Below are 20,885 nucleotides of genomic sequence, written 5' to 3' on the forward strand. Positions count from 1 at the left end.
AATCTTTGATATACTGAGCAGCAGGCCAATAAAAATATCTCAATGCCATGAATCAGATGAATGCTGCAGTGACCTGAATGTTCTATTAAAATGATATTTATTGATTTTACTGGACGATCAATTTTGCTGGCTAAATGTTCAAAGACAGCATAACAGAACGTGAAGCTCAAGGACTTTAAAGTATATATTTCAACAAAAGCATGATAAACAAAGAGATGAACATCTATAATGGCCCAAAATGGTACAATCAGTAAATCCCTTTGTTGCACATAGTTTTTACCGGACTATCAATGAAATCAACGTTCGTATAAATGAGCAGTTGCTAAAAATAAAATTTCTGAGCACATCATCATCCCCTTCAGCTCCTTCTTACTTTGAATACATACGTAGCCCCTCCACCGCCTCCTCCCCCTCCTTTCACTTGTGTTTTGTTCACCATTGGGCCGCTCTGTTCCAGGCATATCTTATTCAGCATGCCGTTAGACTGCGGAGAGAGACGCAGAGAGAGAAACATGTCAGTTTGCCACAGAATTGCCTTCGTGGATGTCGGCCGCGTATGAAAAGGCTGAGCGGTTGCCAGACCGCAGCTGTTGTGAGTCTGAGGATTATAATGGTGTGCAAATACCAAGCAGAAATATTCACATGCACACAGGAACTGAAAAGCACCGATGCTCCCCTCGCAAGACTGTTTGAAAGTGACTCACATGTTTACTAAGTCCATGCTGACTGTATAAAAATAATCTTGTGACTCAGTTGATAATGGTGCCGGCTCTAGGGTTGTTATACAAAAATAATCACGCGATACCAGTGTATTTATCATAATATTTTTTAATATTTTTGCTTGTGGTTTGTCATATTTGCTTTTAAGTATGATTCGTTCTTCTTCTTTCAACTGCTCCCTCTAGGGCTCGCCACAGCATATCTCATCATACCCTCAGCATCCTCCTCTGTCACACCAACCCTTTGCATGTCCTCCTTCACTACATCCACAGGTCTCCCTCTCTTCCTCCTACCTGGCAGCTCCATCTTTAACAGTCTTTGTCCAGTTTATCACATGTCCAAACCAGCCTTGCCTCTTTAACTTTGTCTCCAAACTGCTCACCCTGAGCTCTCCCTTTCATTTATAATCCTTAATTTTCAATCCTGGTCATTTCCAGTTAAAATCTTGGCATCTTCCACTCAGCTCCAAATCAGTCTTTTTGTTAGTGCCAAGATCTCCAGACCATACATCATAGCAGGCCTCACTGTCATTTTGCAAGCCTTTCCCTTCACTCTTGCTCTGATTCTCCTGCAATTTTATTCATGTTTGAAGCTGGCTGAGTAAGTTTGAATAATTAGACATTTCCTCTTAAAGGCGTGTAAAAAACTTTTAAAGAACAGCCCATTAATTATTTGGTGTACAGCCGATTTATCACGTTACCCATTAAAGACAGCCTCTCAGTCAGCGTGGTGTTGTTTCACTCTTTCTCAGTCCCCTTGAAAAAAATGAACCTGGATGTTTTGTTGGCAAATAATGTCAGAGGCAGGGACTTTGCCCCGGCCGAGACCCTGTGAATTGATGCGTCTGCCCGGTGTGCGCTATGATGCTGAACTGCCTGGAGCGAGTCCCACTTTAAGAGTGAGAGGGCATAGGTTTACCTCACTCGCTCTGTGAGTCTCATACAAACTCTCACAGTCACTCATCGCTCTCTCAGCTCCCTCCGTCTGTCTCAGGCAACACTCTTGAAGGCTGTCTGAAACGGAGGAAGGGGCGGGACTTTTGTGATTGTGACTGACAAGTAGACGGGGTCGAAAGGAGTGCATTCAAATGTTCTTGGGAAAGTCTTCCTCGCTATTCCTTCCCTCTCAGCCATTTCTGCCTGTGCAGCTTCTCACTTTAAGTTAACTTTGTGTTTTAGAGAGAATAAGAACAGAAGGCTGGAGGTGTGTGTGTGTGTGTGTGTGTGTGTGTGGCACAGCAAGAAAAAGACATAGTGAATAATTCTAAAGACGAGGGACATATCATCATTTCCGTCACATAAGGGAAAGCCAGGTGTGAGAAAACACTGTTCTGCAGCACAAATCACTTCCTGCACGACCCTTTGGAGAGAGCTGCTGCCTCTCGCTGTCAGAACTGGGGGAAAATAAGAGAAACCTTAAATGACTTCAGTTTCACTTTGGAACAGCCAAGTCTCTCTCAGTGCTGTCTGTACAGAGCACTTCAAGGAGCACTGTGTTAAAAACTAATAACTGCATGACAGTGGTGAGGACCCGCGGTTGCAAGGCTAGACAGGCTGCCTCGAGAGAGCAAAGCCACAAAACTCAAACAGGCACTTGGGCAGCGTCATGTCCAGCTAGTGTAAACTATCTGAGATACACGAGGTTCTCTTGCAACCCTGTTTCCAAGTTGCTTAATGCTAAAAAAAAAAAGAAAAGACTTGGTGGAAAATCTCACATTTAAAAAGATTATTAAGTAACATTATTGGGTAAAGCCTGTGGGGGAAAATACTAACAGTAAAAATAATGAAGAATATTTTTTAGTGACTTCTTCATTTAGGGTGAAATTTGGAAAAAGCTCTGCAGGCAAAGCTGAAACCCAGTACTGGCACCACTGTACAGTCAAAATCACTCTGTAGGGAATCATCAATGCTGCGTTCTGCAGGCTAAAAGACGTTAGGGACCATCCACCTTGTTGTTTGCTCATAGTTCAAAAGCACCAACCCTTGGTCATATCAGACAGGGCGGCAAATTTATGCACGCTGCATGGGACAACTTAAACATCTTTGAAAGCTTCATTAATCAATGCTGAACAAAATATGACAGTTTTGGAGCAACGTATGCTGTAATACTTTTAAGGGAAGGCCTGATTTAATTCAACAACTACCAGAAAAAAGACACGTGTGAACTATTTTAGGTTTTATGGATTTGAGATTCACTTTTGACACTGTCGACCATGACTTGCTGACTCTAGACACTGTGCAGGAGTCGTTTGTCTCTTAACTGTTTAAATCTTGTATTAAACAGCTGAATTTCTCAGTTAATGTCGGAAAATACTGTCAAGGGGAGACAGATAGGATGCTGATGTGCATTTTGAATGTAGTGTATCATCAATCTTTAGAAAGTCATTTATTTTAGGAGTTTTTGTGACACGCTGGTTTTAAATGTGCTCTATAAATAAAGATTTGGGATCCTGACCTGCTGAATGGTTAAAATCCCATATCAATTAAGAATAGGAAGAAAAGCTACAAGACATTGTTACATGAAAAATAATGCAACACAGTAGCAAACCTTACCCTTTCCAAACTTTTAGAAGGCATGTTGCTTCCAATTAATCCAAAATGAGGGCATATTGAAAAAGAAAAACTGCGTAACATCACATTATTTCCTCCACTACTTTGGAAATGTGTATGCATGTCAAACACACCAGATTATGCAACGTTTTTAAACATTACTGGGTAGATGGATGCATCTGAGTCTGGCTCAAGTGAGCCTGAGAGACACGGCGGGGCCATCACTGCAAACTTGGAGCAGAAAGTCGAACAGTTTTTGGAGGCCATGAATTGTCTGGGTTTCCAAAGTCAGACCTCAGCGCACTTGAGGAAGGCTGCAGGGAGTTAATGATCTTGTTTTTTGGATAATGTGTAATGTGAGAATATGTTAGTCTCACTACGGTGTGGACAGCAATATCATTCGAGCGAATTTAGAATCAACTTCAATCTTCTTACACTGACACAGTTTGGGCAATGCTGGGGATCGTAGAAGGCTGCTGTATGTATTTGTGTGTCCATAAAAAAGAAATGTTGGGACTCCTCATTCATAAAGCTGATTCATTGCAGCATTTACAGCTATTTTACTCTCATTTTTTAAGTTTATCTTGCTTTTATGACACGCTGTAGACTATAGAGTCCCAGATGCAACAGTATTCCTATTTACTGCGCGATAGCTGACTTACGAAACTGCCGTGAATTATTGTAAAGACGACTCACATTGGGGCAGGCATCCTCTCCTCGTTGTCCTACGAGGATGTAAAGCAGTTCTCCTTTGTTCAGCAGGAGGTCTCCTGTCATGTAGGCACCGTGTGACCTGCTCGTTGTCAAGACACTTCTCCCGCCAGCGGCGCCATAGACGGTGACCCTGGAGTTTAATGAACATAAATGAATAACACAAAAAGTCATTAACAGGAAAACGACTCTAACGAGACAAGAAAGTGGTTTTTTTTATTATTTCTGTTTGTGTGAAACAAGAGGCATGAAAAATATTGTGAGGCTGAGTCCTCGTGCATTCCTCCTGCGAGTTGGTGAGTGCACAACAAGTAACAGCCAAAATTCATTGGGATACACTAAAACACACCCACTCTGGGTGTTTTTAATAAAAAACATTTGACCTACTGTGGCACATTACACTGAGGGAAAAACCATACAGAACCCAGACTGCACGGGACACACAAACACACACCTATGTATCGGAGAACGCTCATTTCAAATGCTCCAGTTTTCTTGCCAGACAAATAAAAAACAACTTGATTGGTTTTTGGGAGCACCGCGATATTTTTCTTCCCTGGTGGTCGAGCTTGATCGGGAGACAGAACATTGCCCAGTGCTCAGTAGCAGCTACCTCAGCTGTTTGCCTAATGACTTGTGGGAGATGCAGAGCGCATATTCATCTCTGTGGCCGTCTGTCAGCTTCATTTAAGCACTTTGGAAGCTGGGCCAGGCTGCATCAAGAACAATTGTACAGTTTTGAGGAGACAGAAGGTGCTTTCTAAAACTCTGGACATGTGTTCAGGCCGTCCGGTCGGTGCTGTTAGTCAGGTATTTTAAGACATGGAGGTTTTGGCTGAGCTTAGCAGTGTGTGTGCGTTTGCTTTTGTGCTGATGTGGGAGGCTTGCAGCTTTCAGAGAAATTTTTGTTCCAAGTCAAATCTAAGTTAAACGGCTCATGTTGTCATGAGAGCCCACAGGAGGGATATTGATCCCTGGAAAAAAAAAAGGCTTTGGATATTGCAGCATTAATCTCGGAGCAGTGTGTGGCAAGGGGTCAAGGTGCTAAAGCTGATTGCTGAGCTATTTTGAAGGCTTAAAGGCTACCAACGAAGAAGCGGAGGTGGGTGTTTTTGGATTTTAGAGTCAGGTGTAAAGTGAATCACGCCATTTAGCTGCCATTACTCCAGCCTCTGCTCCTTCCTGCAAGAATCTGATAGCAATATTTCACTGCTTGCTCTGCTGCACTGAGGAGCAGAGGTGGGCGTGAGGAAGAGCCGGCATTGGAAAAATGTGAATTGCATAGAGTGCTGATGTCTAAGAAAGATAGGTTAAGTGTGTACTGTATACAGAATGTGTTGAGCTCTCAGAAGCACACATACCTAATGACTTCACAGTGAGACCCTTCAGAAAAAGATAAAATTATTCCAGAGTGGGTGTTGAGTGGAAATTCAGTGTTCAAATGGCTAGCTCTGATGTTTGTGTGCTCTGAGGCTTTATAGGCTGGCAACTGTCCTACCTGTAGGAGCCGGTTTCTGGGACCCGCCACATTTGAATGCCTTTGAATGGCCCCCGGGTTCCAACTGTCACGTTGACATTGCTGTTCCTGTAGGAGTTTAGGCACTGAGTGGGAGTTGGACCTTCAGGGCCCACAGCCCCACAGGTATGAAAAATCCATTTTTTGGCTGCACATGAAGAAAAGGGAATTAAAGGAAAACATTTAGTACTTTGCAGAGCTTAGCAGTAGAGGCACATACTCTGTGTTCAGTCAGGCATGCAGCTAAGCAAAGTTAAAGATGATGAAGAGGCTGAAATTACAGTTCTATTTGTCTAACATTCATTCCACTTCAACATTCCTCACTGCTCCACTTTCACTTCAATAAATCCAAATATAAAGATATGTAAATTATTGGAGCTTCTTATATGAGATGCTACTATCGTCACATTCGCAACAGCAGCAGGGGGTTTGGTTGACGGGATCACAGGTGACAAACATTTCTCCTCATTTTCCATGTAATCCCATGTGTCTGCGCTAATTGGCGATCTTCTCACTGTAATTAGCATGAGATTAGTCTTGTCAGATGGACAGAGAAGGACTTAACGCTGCAGGACTAAATCCTTACTTAAGGCTTGTGAACACAGAGCGGTGAGGTAGACACCGGGGAACCTTTCTCTCTCTCCCTGAGACTACTTCTAATTCATTTCACAGCAGGGTTGATTATTGAAAATGTGACACTGGCTAAAGTGAAAGTCATTTCTAAGGAAGGATGAGTTGAATGTTGGCTTTCATAACCTCAAAATGGATGCTCATTGTGAATGTAATTAGGCTTGGGGGATATTACGTATACAGAAAGAGCGCTTTGAAGTCATTTATCATCTTGTGCTGGACACAAAGGCCACCAGAGGGCAGTCTCTACAGGTAGAAGATTAAATTGAGCTCAGTGAGCTGTGAAACAAACCAAATGCAAAGTTTTTCCCCTTAATAGAGCTGTGTGGAATATTTGGCTCTCGCCATTTGAAACTCTTTGTATTGGATACCCACAGTTTTTCCAGTGTCTGCTGAAGGAACCACGAGGAACCAGTGGGCTACACATAGACTGTACATAAAAGATGGATGCAGCTTCCACGCCTGAAAAGTAAAGGCAGTGCTGAACTGTCTTCAACCTGCATTCTTTTTAAACAGCCAGCGGGAACAATTTCTGTAAAAGTTTTCCACTTGTACACTCATCAGCCACTTTATTAGGTACACCTCTTCAACTATTTGTTAATACAATTATTTAAAATCAGCAAATCACATGGAAGCAGTTCCTTTTATTTTGCATGCAGGCATGGTCAAGATGACACGCTGAAGTTCAAATCAGGCGTCAGAATGAGGAAAAAAGGTGATTTAAGTGACTTTGCTGAGGATTTTGAAAACTGCTGATCCACTGGGATGTTCCCATGAAACCATCTCTGGAGTTTATAGAGAATGGTCTGAAAAAGAGGAGCAGATGTCTGGGCGCAAATGCCTTGCAGATTTCAGGGGTAAGAAGAGAACGGCCAAACTGCTTCAAACTAGGAAGGCAACAGTAACTCAAATGACCCCTAGTTAATAACAAATTCAATTCAATTCAATTTTATTTATATAGCGCCAAATCACAACAAAAGTCGCCTCAAGGCACTTCATAGATACAGAGAAAAACCCAACAATCATATGACCCCCTATGAGCAGCACTTTGGCGACAGTGGGAAGGAAAAACTCCCTTTTAACAGGAAGAAACCTCTGGCAGAACCAGGCTCAGGGAGGGGCGGGGCCATCTGCTGCGACTGGTTGGGGTGAGAGAAGGATGAGGAAGAGCATTCTGGTGTGAAGCAAATGGGCTATAGCAGCAAAAGACCACTTCTGTAAGCCAAGAATCTGAAACTAAGACTACAATTTGCACCTAAGCTTTGACAAGCTTGAACATCAAAATTTAAAAAGATGGTGAAGTCAAAAACATTCACCTTTCAAAGCCAGAGGTGGAGGGCTATATCCATTTTTAATAAATAGTCTATAGTTGGACATTGATACATTTACAATACATAAAACAAACTACTAACTCTGATGCCAGATAGTGACAGTAATGGTTAAGGCATTTAATCTCTCACAGCAGTAGATAATAACTTCTACTGCCACAAGGTCAGCTCTTTAAATAAAACTAAAACACAGATAGTGTCATATACCAAAAACCTAGAAGAAAGGAAGGTATGAAAACATGAATACCACCCAAGCCTAATTGGAATGCTGCTTATACTTGTCTATGAACGGTCTAAAAACAGGTAACAGTAGCACATTTATTAAATATCAAGAGGATAAACAGGAAAGAGAAGACACGTTTCAGAAGTGTGACTTAAAGCCACGATGCTCTCACTGTAACACCTTCTGCTGTTCAAGTTCCCTGCTGTGTACTACCTATTGCAGATGAAGCCCTAGAATTGACATCCCAATATTTACCAGCATCTCTCTCTAAACTCCAGTCTCTCTGACTGAGCAGAAACTGCAGGAAGCTGTTGTTATGAGCGACTGTGTACCTGTTTGTCTGTGAACAAGCAATGTGTGAGTATAAAGTGTTACAGTAAGAAACAGAGTTCTTCCAGACATGATAATTTGACTTCGTCTTTAAAACATTAATCCAGATGACCTCTTTTTGCCCCTGCCACTTCAAACGGAGGCTATTTTTACTGATGAAACCTTGCCTAGACTGCATGGTGAGCATCGCATTAGTCAGCCTAGTTCTCATGAGTGGTTCGGTCCAAGGCCAACGTCCAAGCTTTGCTCTGTCTCACCACAAACATCTCTTTCGAGTTTAGCAAAGTGTTGTCAGCAGAGACTATTTCAAGGAGGCCACCGCTTTCAAAAGCACTTTGAAACATCACTTCGGTAAGAGAGCGATTTGGAGTTTAGCCCAGTCTTAGCAAATGCACTCCTACTGTAAAAAACACTTGTAGTGTGACTGCAGTTTTGCCTGACTCCAGTACGAAGTAAATTGACCCATCAGGCCAGTATTTTCAACACTGTTGGAAAACAGTTAAGACTACTGGGAATAAATCTGTCACTGGAGCGGAACAGCCCCAAACCCTATCTTTAGATGTAAATCTTAATATACTTAACAGGTCACTTTGAGATGTTTTGGAAGGACATGCTCAAAGAAAAAAAAAAGGGTGAAAGTTAGATGGCCTGATTTGTTATTTTTTTCTAATTTGGAGAAATAAGCTGTTGGCTCATTGCTCACTTACAGTCAAATTTCCAAAGCCTCATTAGAAGAACACCAACTCAACCAAGGCTTTGGATGCAGAATTGGTTTATGCGCTGCACTGGCGGCTAACTGACGAGAGATGCTGGAATGCGCGCTGGAGTGATCCTCTTGTTAACAGCCATGTCTCCCTTCACATCCCCTTGTTGTGGGAAGTCTGTGACATGAGTGCGAGAGAGGCACGTCCCAGTTCATGCAGCATGTCCCAGTTTATGCTGTGTTACAGCGGTCGAAGGTTGCCAGCTAATGAGCCAGGCGAGGGAAGAGACGCGGCAACATTTAAAAGTCTGTGAGCACGAACCAGCAGCAAACGCGGGCAAACTTCTTGAAAAGCTGCATAGAAACGAGAAAGATCAGTGAAAGGAATGCTGGGAATTTCACTTTATGCATTCCTTTGTTTATGTTCATGCATTTACATTTTGGTTCAGTTGCTGATTTGGGGGAAGCCCTTCAGATTTAAGATCCTTGTTATAGAAAACGAACTTTTCACACGATCACTGCTGGTACTGAACGCAGATTCCTCTCTTGTTTGTATTCTCTCTCCAGTCTCCCTTGGGTGCAGCTGGTTTCACACTTCAACCCAGCTGATTGATCTTGTTGGTCCATCAACATGAATTCAGACGACCACATGTGCACATGGATTATACACCCAAACGCACTGCACAACTGGCCTAATGAGCCATTCACTAAACAAACAAAACAAGATGATAGCCTTCTCCAGTAAGTGGTGTACAAACTCTTCAGCCCCCTTGACTTACAAGACACACACACACACACACACACACATACACACATACACATCCCTAGGGAGAGTCTGGCTCTGCCTGACTATTACATGAATCTCGTTTTCTGTGAACTTTGCCACTCATGCTATGCCATCATCATAACAAACAGTGGCCTCCATCAAAGAAAGGGGCAAAGCTGCACACTTTCATCAGCGAGAAATTGTTCCAGACAAGTCGCATCAGAGGGGTAGAGAGAAACAGAGAGACCCAGCGTCTCTGATTGGGTTGCACCACTGACAGTAATTCCAACAGTTTTTATCCCCTCTGAACATTTTTCAAAACAACACAAACAACCTTAGGCGGTCCTGGGATATTTCACAGGGTGTTTCAGTACATACACAAAAGATTCCAGCTCCAGGAAGCTCTCACTATCACTGGGAGACTTTCTGTGAGCATGCTTTCAAAGGCATAAATGCTCTAATTCTAGTATTTTTAACTTTAACTTCAGCCATAATTGGCTTAGTAGGGTTCAGATCTGCTTTTTGTCCAAATGGAGAAAGGCCTTGTTCAGACCGACCGACCTTATTCTGGCTTCATTCAGACTCGCAGGTATGCTGTGAGAAAGAAAAAAAAAGCAGCCCTTTCATTTATTTGAATGGACCCAGGCGGTCGACGCAGAGTGGATGGCAACGCACGAACAGGACTGCATGTTAGAAAAGTTGAATATGGGTTAAGCTTTTGCTGCAAAGTAACATAACATCAACGGACAAGGTTGAAAAGTCCACGTTCACCAACAAAAAAGCATATTTTAGCTGTTTATGGTGGCGTTTGTCGAGAAGGAAACACTTTTCCTGCATTACCCACCCACTGAGCGGAACAGCGGTGCAATGACAGAAGAATGAACCTAACATGGCTTTGAGAGGGGAGAAAGCACTTTCTGTTTTTGCCCCGCGACCAATCATGGTGATTAAGTACAAACTCAACATAGTGAGGGCCCAGTGGCTCAAACCCAGGACCAATAAGCTTTAAGACAACAGTGCTGACCACCAGCCTGTCTGGTGTTCACTCGATCTTCATGTATCCTTCATGTATCCTTTACTCAAGCCGGGCTTCCTGGATCACATTCTAAAATGCTGCCGCCTGTTGTTTTTGTGCAGTTCTGTGTCAGGTCTGAGCACCAGCCTGAAAACAAGGATCTGCTTATTCCAGGGAAAACACATTAACTCGGCTATCTCAAAGCTGATATTTTTGTTTTTCTTTGGGGTTCACAACAAAAAATTATTCCAGTTTTGTTATCAGTCCTCTAAAGTCAATGTTGGTCTAGCTTCATTTCCACTTCATTGCCGCGACAGCTACAATAAATTATGAGTAAACTATTAAATTTTTTTTGCAAGAGCCAAATTAATCCAGCCCTGAATAGAAAAAATAAATAAAAAAAACAATTGGGTCTGATTGTGAGCCTAATAGGCCATTTTTGGAACAGAACAGACTCCGATCCCTTATTTCAGTTTTCTATTCAAAAGAAAGCTTTATCATGCTATTAAATGGCATTTTCTCCAGTACCTCCAGAAAAGTCCAGGCCAACAACTTTTGAAGCTACAGGAATCGTCACAGACACACTGTAAGCAAAACGCAAGTACAAAGACTCTCCTCTCTTAGCATGTATCGTCCTTATCCAGTGACAGTTGTCCTCTCTGGGCCAACAATTAGAAAGATGGATCAAGGCTGGCAAGCTATGAACAGGATCTGAATGCTAAGCACAGAGCTTATGAAGCAAACGAGTCCAGTTAATTACAAGAGCCTGTTTTGCGTACTTATCAGTCTCAGATCTGTCTTAGTAACTAACCCCACCCTGCCAAAATATTATCAACTAGTTAAGTGATTGCTGCAGGCTGGTGCTGATAAACAAGTAACCAATGAAGACTCCTTCTCCTCTGTGCAGCTAATTAGTGAGCACAAACGGGCCAAAACTCCTTTCTGCATGAATCATTCAGGGACCAACAGCTGCTGTCAGTTACTCTCAAGAACCAATCGGATTGTCTTTGATTTAACGCCAGTTTTTTTTGGGTTTTTTTTATCTACTACACAACTTGTTCTTGTTGTCTGCCAATGTGTGAATGAAAGTCGGACACCTAGCTATAGAAAGGTACTGTGTTCAAAGAAGCTAATGCTTGTACACATGTATTGCAGCAGTGCATATTGTAAATTTGTTTTATCATCTAAAAAAACCAATCTTTATCAAGCCAAACACCCACACACACACTCTCATAGAGCACATGGTCACAAAATAGGCCTGGAGCTCATTTTGAAGTTAGCGATATATTTCTTTCTCATCGGACGAGGTAATCAGAGGAAGAAAGTGAAGCAAACTAATATAAGTTGACTTATTCAACCCTCATCCCCCAAAAGCAGCTGATGAGTCAGCAGTGAGTTGCGGGTGGCATACAGCACGGTGGTGGTGGGAAATAAGTGTCTGTTGCCAAGATAGAGAGGAATCAACGGGGACCAGGGGAAAGAACAAGAAGACAGAGAAGAGTGAAGGTGAAGTCAGGGTGAAGGGGGGAAAGGGATCAGAAGGAAGAAGTGGGACAACACACGGAGATAAGAGTGAGCTCTGACAGAGAGACCGGGCGGCTGGGTGAGAAGGCAATAATGTGAACTAACAGAGACTCAATAACGGCTTTTCCGTGGTGAAAATGGGAAGCAAATCTGGAAATAAACGGGGACAAAATGTCCAGGGAGCAGATATGGCGGGAGAGTGAAGGGAGAAATGAAGGAGAGAGTGAGAGGAGACAAGAGACGTTGATGTTCGGTGGGGTTAATCATTGAGCGTGTCGGAGGAAGAGGAGAGCCGTGTTGGAGTGACAGGTCTGCTGAGCTAAAACCCTCATCAGGCTTGCCGTCCTGCCCTGGAGACGTCAAAGCATCAGCTCCAGAAGGGGCGAAGAGAGACGCCCCACGAATGCTAACCGCTCAAGGCTGTCGTTGAAATGGCCGACATATAACCGAAGTTCAGCTTCTTTCCCCTGAGTTAATATCTATGATAATCACAAGGGCGAGAGCAGTGTGATCTCAAAGTCCCATCTTTCTCAGAGGAGATTTACTTCTGCTGCCATTTTTATTGTAACCATGCCGAGTATTACCTGTGTAAGCACATTAAAATGGCCTTTTTGTTGCTGCCTGTGCAACAAACACTCTCATTTGTATAACGCTCCACTGAAATGCCATTTTTCTTGCTTAGCATTAAAGATCAACTTGATAGACTGAGTTGCTCTTGTTTGCTGACCAACCCATGCCCTCCAGTCTGCAAACATTAACAAATAATGTTAGCTGGTCAGCACTTATGTATGCAACCGTCCCTGTTTGACCCTTCAGAGATAAACAGCCTGCTCTGTGTTCACGACTGCAGAGAGACTCACATCACAGATCAGATAAGCTGCATGAAAAGTGCACAAATGAGCTCATTAGATCCTCTACACACCAATTTTTACTCAACGCTGGGTCACTTTGGGCTAAGTGTTCTTGCATCCGATCACCAGCGAAACTTTATATGTAAAAATATTTACAGCATTTGCACTCTGGGTTGGTGAGCATCAGCGGTTCTGGGCTGAGAGCAAAGTAGTTGCATTGATCAGCTGCTATTCAGTAGATCGAATGCTCTTTGTAAAATAAGCAGCCGTCTGATCAGCTAATCACTGAGTGATGTCACCGAATTACAGAAGCTCTTTTTTAATATATAGCACAATGCAACGGTCTGAAACTTAATAAAAAAGCTTTTCCCGTGGTATGTTTTTAATTAGACCTACAGTATGGTCAAATTAAGTGTAAAAAAAGATATGAAAACAGAACAATGCCGGCCAACTGCTGCGTTTTCTGTATCTTAGCACAGAAAACCCATAAAACAGATAAGATTAATTATTTTCCTTTTACGAGCTTAGAAAGTGTTGCAGTGTGGTTAGAATGTAACAGCTTTTCCCCCAAACTACAACTAAGAAAAAAGTTGTATAACCAATCCACATCTATAACAAGTACACATGCTTGCTCATATACGGTTTTGACAGTTATGACAAATTAAATGTTTCTGCTTTTGCAGTGCTGTGTAAAAGTCTTGAGCCACACATCATTTCCTTATATTCTCCTTCTAGCGAGACAGTTTTTTAAAGTGGCCTCAAGCAGTAATTCCTGAAACTTTCTGAAGGTTTTTCAGTCCATTGCTTGTACCTGAATGTTTTCACAGAAAGGCTTTTTCTTTGAGGTGAAGGGTTAGGCCATGTTGACCTGTGAATCATTCAAGCATAAAAAGAGGCCTGTGTATTTTTAGGCACTTTGTTACCAGCAGCCTCTCCAAAAATCATTTTTTTCATCTGTGAAAAATGCCTAAAATCATATGTTTGTACCAACAAGGTGATAACTAAAGAGCTATTAGCTAAAAACATGACAAACAGCAGATGAACAGAATCTGAAAGTCGTGTTCTTATGAAACAGGTTAATAAAACCTAGCAAGACCTGACATGGGACCACAGTGATGCATCTGGCCCTTCACTTGATCCATCCACTGCTCACTGAAGCCTCATCAGAATTGGTCTCAGTGGAAATGTGGCTAAGAACTGGGCTGAAAATCAGTTGCAAAGGGTCTTCTGGAGTGATGAATCCAAATGTAAAATTTGGGTTGTAATCACCATTAATATGTACAACAAGTTTGAGTGCCTAAGGCCAATTGTAAAGCTACTCAGTCATCCATGAAGACTATTTAAAGAAATAAGAAGAAAAGCTAAGAGCCTAAGAGCTCAGGCTGTACTGAAGAATAAAGCTGGCCACACTAAATATTAACTTTCCAGCTTGTTAGCTTGTTAACAAAGTGGTGTACATGTGAGAAGTGGAATGAAAATCATACATGACTCCAAACATTTTTTACAAATAAATAACTGCAAAGTGGGGTGTGCGTAATTATTCAGCCCCCTGAGTCAACACTTTGTAGAACCACCTTTTGCTGCAATTACAGCTGCCAGTCTTTTAGGGTCTGTCTCTACCAGCTTTGCACATCTAGAGACTGAAATTCTTGCCCATTTTTCTTTGCAAAACAACTCCAGCTCAGTCAGATTAGATGGACAGTGTTTGTGAACAGCAGTTTTCAGATCTTGCCACAGATTCTCGATTGGATTTAGATCTGGACTTTGACTGGGCCATTCTAACACATGGATATGTTTTGTTTTAAACCATTCCAGTGTTGCCCTGGCTTTATGTTTAGGGTCGTTGTCCTGCTGGAAGGTGAACCTCTGCCCCAGTCTCAAGTCTTTTGCAGACTGCAAGAGGTTTTCTTCCAAGATTGCTCTGTATTTGGCTCCATCCATCTTCCCATCAACTCTGACCAGCTTCCCTGTCCCTGCTGAAGAGAAGCACCCCCAGAGCATGATGCTGCCACCACCATATTTGACAGTGGGGATGGTGTGTTCAGAGTGATGTGCAGTGTTAGTTTTCCGCCACACATAGCGTTTTGCATTTTGGCAAAAGTTCCATTTTGGTCTCATCTGACCAGAGCAGCTTCTTCCACGTTTGCTGTGTCCCCCACATGGCTTCGGCAAACTGCAAACGGGACTTCTTATGGTTTTCTGTTAACAATGCCTTTCTTCTTTCCACTCTTCCATAAAGGCCAACTTTGTGCAGTGCACGACTAATAGTTGTCCTGTGGACAGATTCCCCCACCTGAGCTGTAGATCTCTGCAGCTCGTCCAGAGTCACCATGGGCCTCTTGGCTGCATTTCTGATCAGCGCTCTCCTTGTTCGGCCTGTGAGTTTAGGTGGACGGCCTTGTCTTGGTAGGTTTACAGTTGTGCCATACTCCTTCCATTTCTGAATGATCGCTTGAACAGTGCTCCGTGGGATGTTCAAAGCTTGGGAAATCTTTTTGTAGCCTAAGCCTGCTTTAAATTTCTCAGTAACTTTATCCCTGACCTGTCTGGTGTGTTCTTTGGACTTCATGGTGTTGTTGCTCCCAATATTCTCTTAGACAACCTCTGAGGCCGTCACAGAGCAGCAGCATTTGTACTGACATTAGATTACACACAGGTGCACTCTGTTTAGTCATTAGCACTCATCAGGCAATGTCTATGCACAACTGACTGCACTCAGACCAAAGGGGGCTGAATAATTACGCACACCCCACTTTGCAGTTATTTATTTGTAAAAAATGTTTGGAATCATGTATGATTTTCGTTCCACTTCTCACGTGTACACCACTTTGTGTTGGTCTTTCACGTGGAATTCCAATAAAATTGATTCATGTTTGTAGCTGTAATGTGACAAAATGTGGGAAAGTTCAAGGGGGCCGAATACTTTTGCAAGCAACTGTATACTGTATTAATGTTTGCACACATTTCAATCACTTATTTCCTGTTTTTCTAACAATACAGAAATAAACGAGAGGTGGAACAAGGCTTTTGTAAAATAATAAACAATAAAGGTTACTCTTTTTTCACCTCTGTGTTATTTGCTTCAAAACTGCTTTTCTTGAGAATCTATATAAAGAAATTATCATCGTGATTAAGGCTAGTGGAAAGTTTTCTAAATACAGCGCTCCACTTTTAAATCTGAAACATTCTTCCACAAACTTAAAGACATCTAATTTAAATGTATTTACATGAATAAAAAGAGCATGATCGTAGTTTGCTTTCCTTTCACCACAGTTTCTCCAGCAATAATAATTTTAAATGCTCTTATAATTAGAAGTAATTTCCAGGGTCAAAAAAGTATGTCACACTTATTATCCAAGCAAATTTCTGCCCACAGTGTGTTAGTGTGAGTTGTCTAACCGGTTTCAAATACAAGATGAGTCTATATACACTACAAAATTGATTTGCTGGCTTTAACTGCATATGAATGCCATAACAGCCTTTTATGCCTCATGGGAGAGAAAACAAGATATAGATGAATCCAATTACAGTCCTAGAGTGAGAGAATGCAGCTCATACCAATCGTGTTTGGACTGGAAAAACAGCTCACATGTATTTAAAATTCGTATGAAGTGTTTTGTATTCTCGCTTGGTAGAAATAATTTCAGAATACAAAAGGCACCCATTCGAATAGAGGGAACATGTTCTTCACAAACAATTTTCCATCCTGTGTTTCAGTCAAACTGCCTGATAACTTTCAGCAGAAAAACCTCAACGACTTCAGCGTGTCTCAAAGTACTTCAAAGCTTCTAGCTGAAGAAATGTGTTTCAGAACAGGTATGATATGAAAGTAACTCCGAGTTATGACTTTAAATATAGAAATTGAATCTCTTGCTTGTCTTTAACCTTTTGAAGCACAGAAGTGAGAGAGTGTGAGGTGGAAAATGTCAAGCCTGTGTAACCGACTCCATTGACATTCTCAGGAGACAAATTGGCGGATTTTACACTTCAAAACTGCCCGTCCTGCTCCATTTAATGCCAAAGGAGAGCTCTGCAGCACTCGCTCCAATGTGGACGTGGGACACACCAGTAGGGGGCACACTTACTTTGTTGCAGTCCATGCCTTGTGGCAGGCTTAGCACGTGTGGGGTAAGAGGGAATCAGTATTACATGCGAGAAGCAGGGGTCTGTGTGAGTTTGATGTAGAAGGAAAAAGAAGAGAAGTGAAGAAAAAGAGACAAAAGGAGATGGAGACAGCTCTCCTGTACAATGAAACCGCATCTGAGCTGACCATTGCTCACTTTCAGCTGAATGGTAGCAATCAAACTTGCACTTACAGTAATCTGTGGTGGGGAAGATCATCGGTGGGCTCCTAATGGAAGGGGGCGGAGTCCTGATAGTTGGTCTAAACAGCAGCCCGGGTGTGGTTACCACCGGTGGAAACTCGCCATTGGCTGAAATAGAACACAATGGATTTATTGAGAAGGCTCTGTGTTGTCACACTTCATCTGCAGCAACAAAAAATAAATAAAAATCATGTTGCTCTTATACTGAAGAAAAGTAAAAAAGAAAAAAAAAAAGGCACAGTAACTGCAAACCCCTTGCTGGCACAGAAATGCAGACCCACCAGCAGGGGTCATTCTTTCATTTGTACCACCATTGGCCATACAGGAGGAGACGAATGCATAACAAGCGAGCCCCACTCCATCTCTGCCTGCCTCTGTCCTACTGTAGATGGGTAAGCACATTCAGTCTGGGTATTTTGTAGCAATCCATCAAGCCTCTGGCCTCACTGCATTCCCAGGACTGAGATCATAAACCTGTTGGTACCTTGATCTCTTCTGCCTCAAATTCAAACCCAGAATTAAGTCTTGAAGGCAAAACTCCCACAGATAAGGGCTCGAGACAGAGAGCAGGGACTGTTTTTTCTCCCAAAGATGTTAAAGTAAGGTAGAATTTTAACTACTAAAATGACTGGATGTAAACCTTAAAAAAAAAGCATGTACCCCCGTCCCCATTCTCTGGTTTTCAATAGAGGTGGAGCTCCTATTGTTGTTTGACTGAATCCATGTTTTTTGATTAGGTCCATTCACTGCAATCAGTGGTACAAAAGACTGGTGTTAAAGAAATCTGTGTAGGCACCAGGAACAATCGATGTATTGCTGTCAACCGAATGTGACGCAATTCATTTACGTAATGAGAAACAAATAATGTCCAACATATTATTTCAAAAGCCAGCTTCGTTTCAGCTCGTACATGTGTGGCTTGAGCTCCGTTTCCAAGGAGAGGCCATGCTTCTGTTGGCGAGTTCTGCCCAGCATCTCATTTCTTTGATATACCGTTGTGCAGAATAAAGCCCTCAGAGGTTTGTTACTACATGACCCCAGTGGTTTGATGTGAATGCACAGGACTCTTGTACAACTGAGATTATTTTCCAAAAATGTCAGATAAGCTTGAGATATGTTGCTCCGATAATGGTGCCGTCACGCAAATGTACGACAACAAATAAGGGGGCGGGTTCAGATCTCGACAGCCTGCTGTTGTGCTAGCCCTGCTTCTGATATGTCACTTTACAGCAAAGGTGCACACATGCCACACAGAGACGTCAGGCTTCCCACTCGGCTTTAAAACAAAAGAAACTGTTGCAGTTTGAGCTACACGGCCAAACACTGGCAGGTTTATTTTAACACTTTCAATGTGCTCAGTGTAGATACTTGAAGCATGCAAACAATAAATCATAAATGGTGCTCTTCTGTGCATATGACCTGCATATGAAGTTCTATTTTTTGTTTGCATGTCGAACAGAGAGGATGATTACATGGTTACAGGGTCTATTTGCATTTCATACAGCGAGAGAAAAGAGCTTGTAGCTGCAGACTGGCCTGTCTTGCTCACCAGCAGAATGGCACACAGTTTGTTTGTACTGTAGCTGCCTGATAGTCTCTATAGGGCTGCCCTGAATGGCAAACAGCAGCAAAGGATGATTTAGAGGTTCATGAGAATTTCTCTCTCCATCTTTGCTTTTCTGAGCCACGAGTAGTACTGGAGTAAAAGCCTGCAGCTCCATATAACACTGGAAACCCACCGATGAGTCAGTGCTGTTTTCAAGATGCTGGAAAAGACGTGAATAAGAAGCTAAAATCCAACTACAACTTCACTAATTGTGACGAGCCAATAAGCTCCCCACATCGTGTCGTTCGCCTCCACGGTGAAAACAAATCAGGCCTGCTCTCTTCGTTGTCATTATGTCAGTGTCGGGGGACGAAAACAACACTTTTCATCTTTATCTCTGTAATCATTTTACCACAACAACATTCCCTCTTCTCCTCTCTGGCTCCCCTGTCACTTCAGGCTGAAGGCTCACCATTTACGACAATATGGCAGGGGACTCCCTCAACAGCTGAAAGGTTTAGAAAGCTACTATGTGCCAGAGTTGCATCTGGTCAGGAAAAAAAACCTGCTCGCTTTAACTCAGAGCAAACATCTTGACCTTAATGTTCTGCACGCTTGAGCTGCAGCTTCACCTGAGTTCCTCTGGGTAATATGTATCATTAAAAGTTGGGCTTTAAATATACGCCAAAGCTCTGTACTGAATCACATGGCTTTGGTCTTGACTGAAAATGCCTCGCGGTAAAGGAATCTTGTAATTTTTGTCTTCAAAGCTTAAAAACCCTCAACACTGTTTTCTTAAAATCAGCCAGCATAAAAATCAATAGCTCATTCCCTAGCCCTGTAATCCTCAAATTAATATGACTGTCCAACTCTTCGCCGCTTGGGAGCTTTGATACTGATAGAGTTTATGTGCAGATTTGATGGATCACAGCAAGCAAGTCACCGCAATGTGTTTGATTGTGAGGGTAAGAAAAAAGAAAACCTACACACCAGTGAAAGATTCTTAGAAGTGTTGCGGCACACGAACTCAGGAACTTCTTATATTTTCAACAAAGTTGCTAATAAAGCTCACAAGCATTGTTATTCTCAGCATGGTAACATGCTGCTGCAGAACTAAGGAACACACGGAGCTGCCGCACACAGCATTGGTATGCCGCTGGAGCAAGAGAAAGACTCAGCAGGTCCACCACGGAGCAGCATGAACCACAGGGCAAGGCAACAGCCAGCGTGGCTGTCACTGTTCATTAGCAGGGTGCCGTAAGCTACCTGAAGCTCACCAGAGGCCAGCCACAGAGAGAAGGGTGGGAGGGTTCATCTTGTTACCTCCCAAGCTCAAAATATCTCCAGATTGTGATAGCTCTCAGAAGTATCCACACAGACTGATCATGTTGACAGTCAGTTTCTGACGATATGGAGACTAAATCTCCTACACGTTGTCTCAAATGCTGCACAAAAATACAACATTTTTTCCATTTATTTCTCTGTTTACTTGTGCATGCCATATCTAAACCTTCGCTGTGAATGTTGATTGATCCGTTGCTGCAAAAATAAGAGAATAAAGCTGCTGATAAACCCGGACCTGGCCACACATGGAATGAATAAACAACATATTCTCATCCGAGAGTGTCAAACAGTGCCCTTCTGTTATGATTTTCTGCTGCCACAGAGATACGACAAGCAACGGTAATCCGTGTTTGGAAGGTGGAGTGAGTCGCAAGCTATCTGCCAAAAGATTGAAGTTCATGTCTTGTAGCAGAGCTTTTTTTTTTTTTTTTATTATTCCACTGCTTCCTTATTTGCTTCTTACTTTCACTCTCACTTTCTGGTAAGGTTTAGGGTTACTAGATTAAGGAAAAGATCAGGATTTGGGGTACTGTCACAACACGACTTCAAGTAAGCCTCCATATGTAAACGTTGGAAGTGAGATCTACACCACAGCAACACTACTGCTGATCAAATATGGCATATTTGATGTCTAGGGAATGAAAAAGGATTTGAGCTGGCACCACATGGCGTTGCTCTGAATGCATCGGTAGACTGTAGAACGTTAGCACTTGCTGGTACATGCTGTGTCATGTTTATTAACACAGACATGTGCAAGTGATAATTGCTAAAATGAACAAATTTCTGTAGTCCCTTGATACCCAA

At 42.4% G+C, this 20,885-nt stretch overlaps 1 protein-coding gene across 2 annotated transcripts in view; it reads right to left on the reverse strand.

The window, feature by feature from the left end:
- Positions 1–20,885, reverse strand: part of alk (ALK receptor tyrosine kinase) — a 398,208-nt gene that overhangs the window by 30,694 nt on the left and 346,629 nt on the right. For both annotated transcript variants that reach the window (XM_006799378.3, XM_006799377.3), the window contains exons 11-14: positions 17,183–17,299; positions 5,479–5,644; positions 3,966–4,113; positions 374–484 (exon numbers count right to left, since the gene is read on the reverse strand). In XM_006799378.3, the coding sequence (XP_006799441.2) occupies positions 374–484; positions 3,966–4,113; positions 5,479–5,644; positions 17,183–17,299 (542 nt within the window). The remainder of the gene's footprint in view (positions 1–373; positions 485–3,965; positions 4,114–5,478; positions 5,645–17,182; positions 17,300–20,885) is intronic.

This window comes from Neolamprologus brichardi, chromosome 19 (assembly GCF_056152115.1).
Source record: "Neolamprologus brichardi isolate AB-2024 chromosome 19, ASM5615211v1, whole genome shotgun sequence".
NCBI classification, from domain to species: domain Eukaryota; kingdom Metazoa; phylum Chordata; class Actinopteri; order Cichliformes; family Cichlidae; genus Neolamprologus; species Neolamprologus brichardi.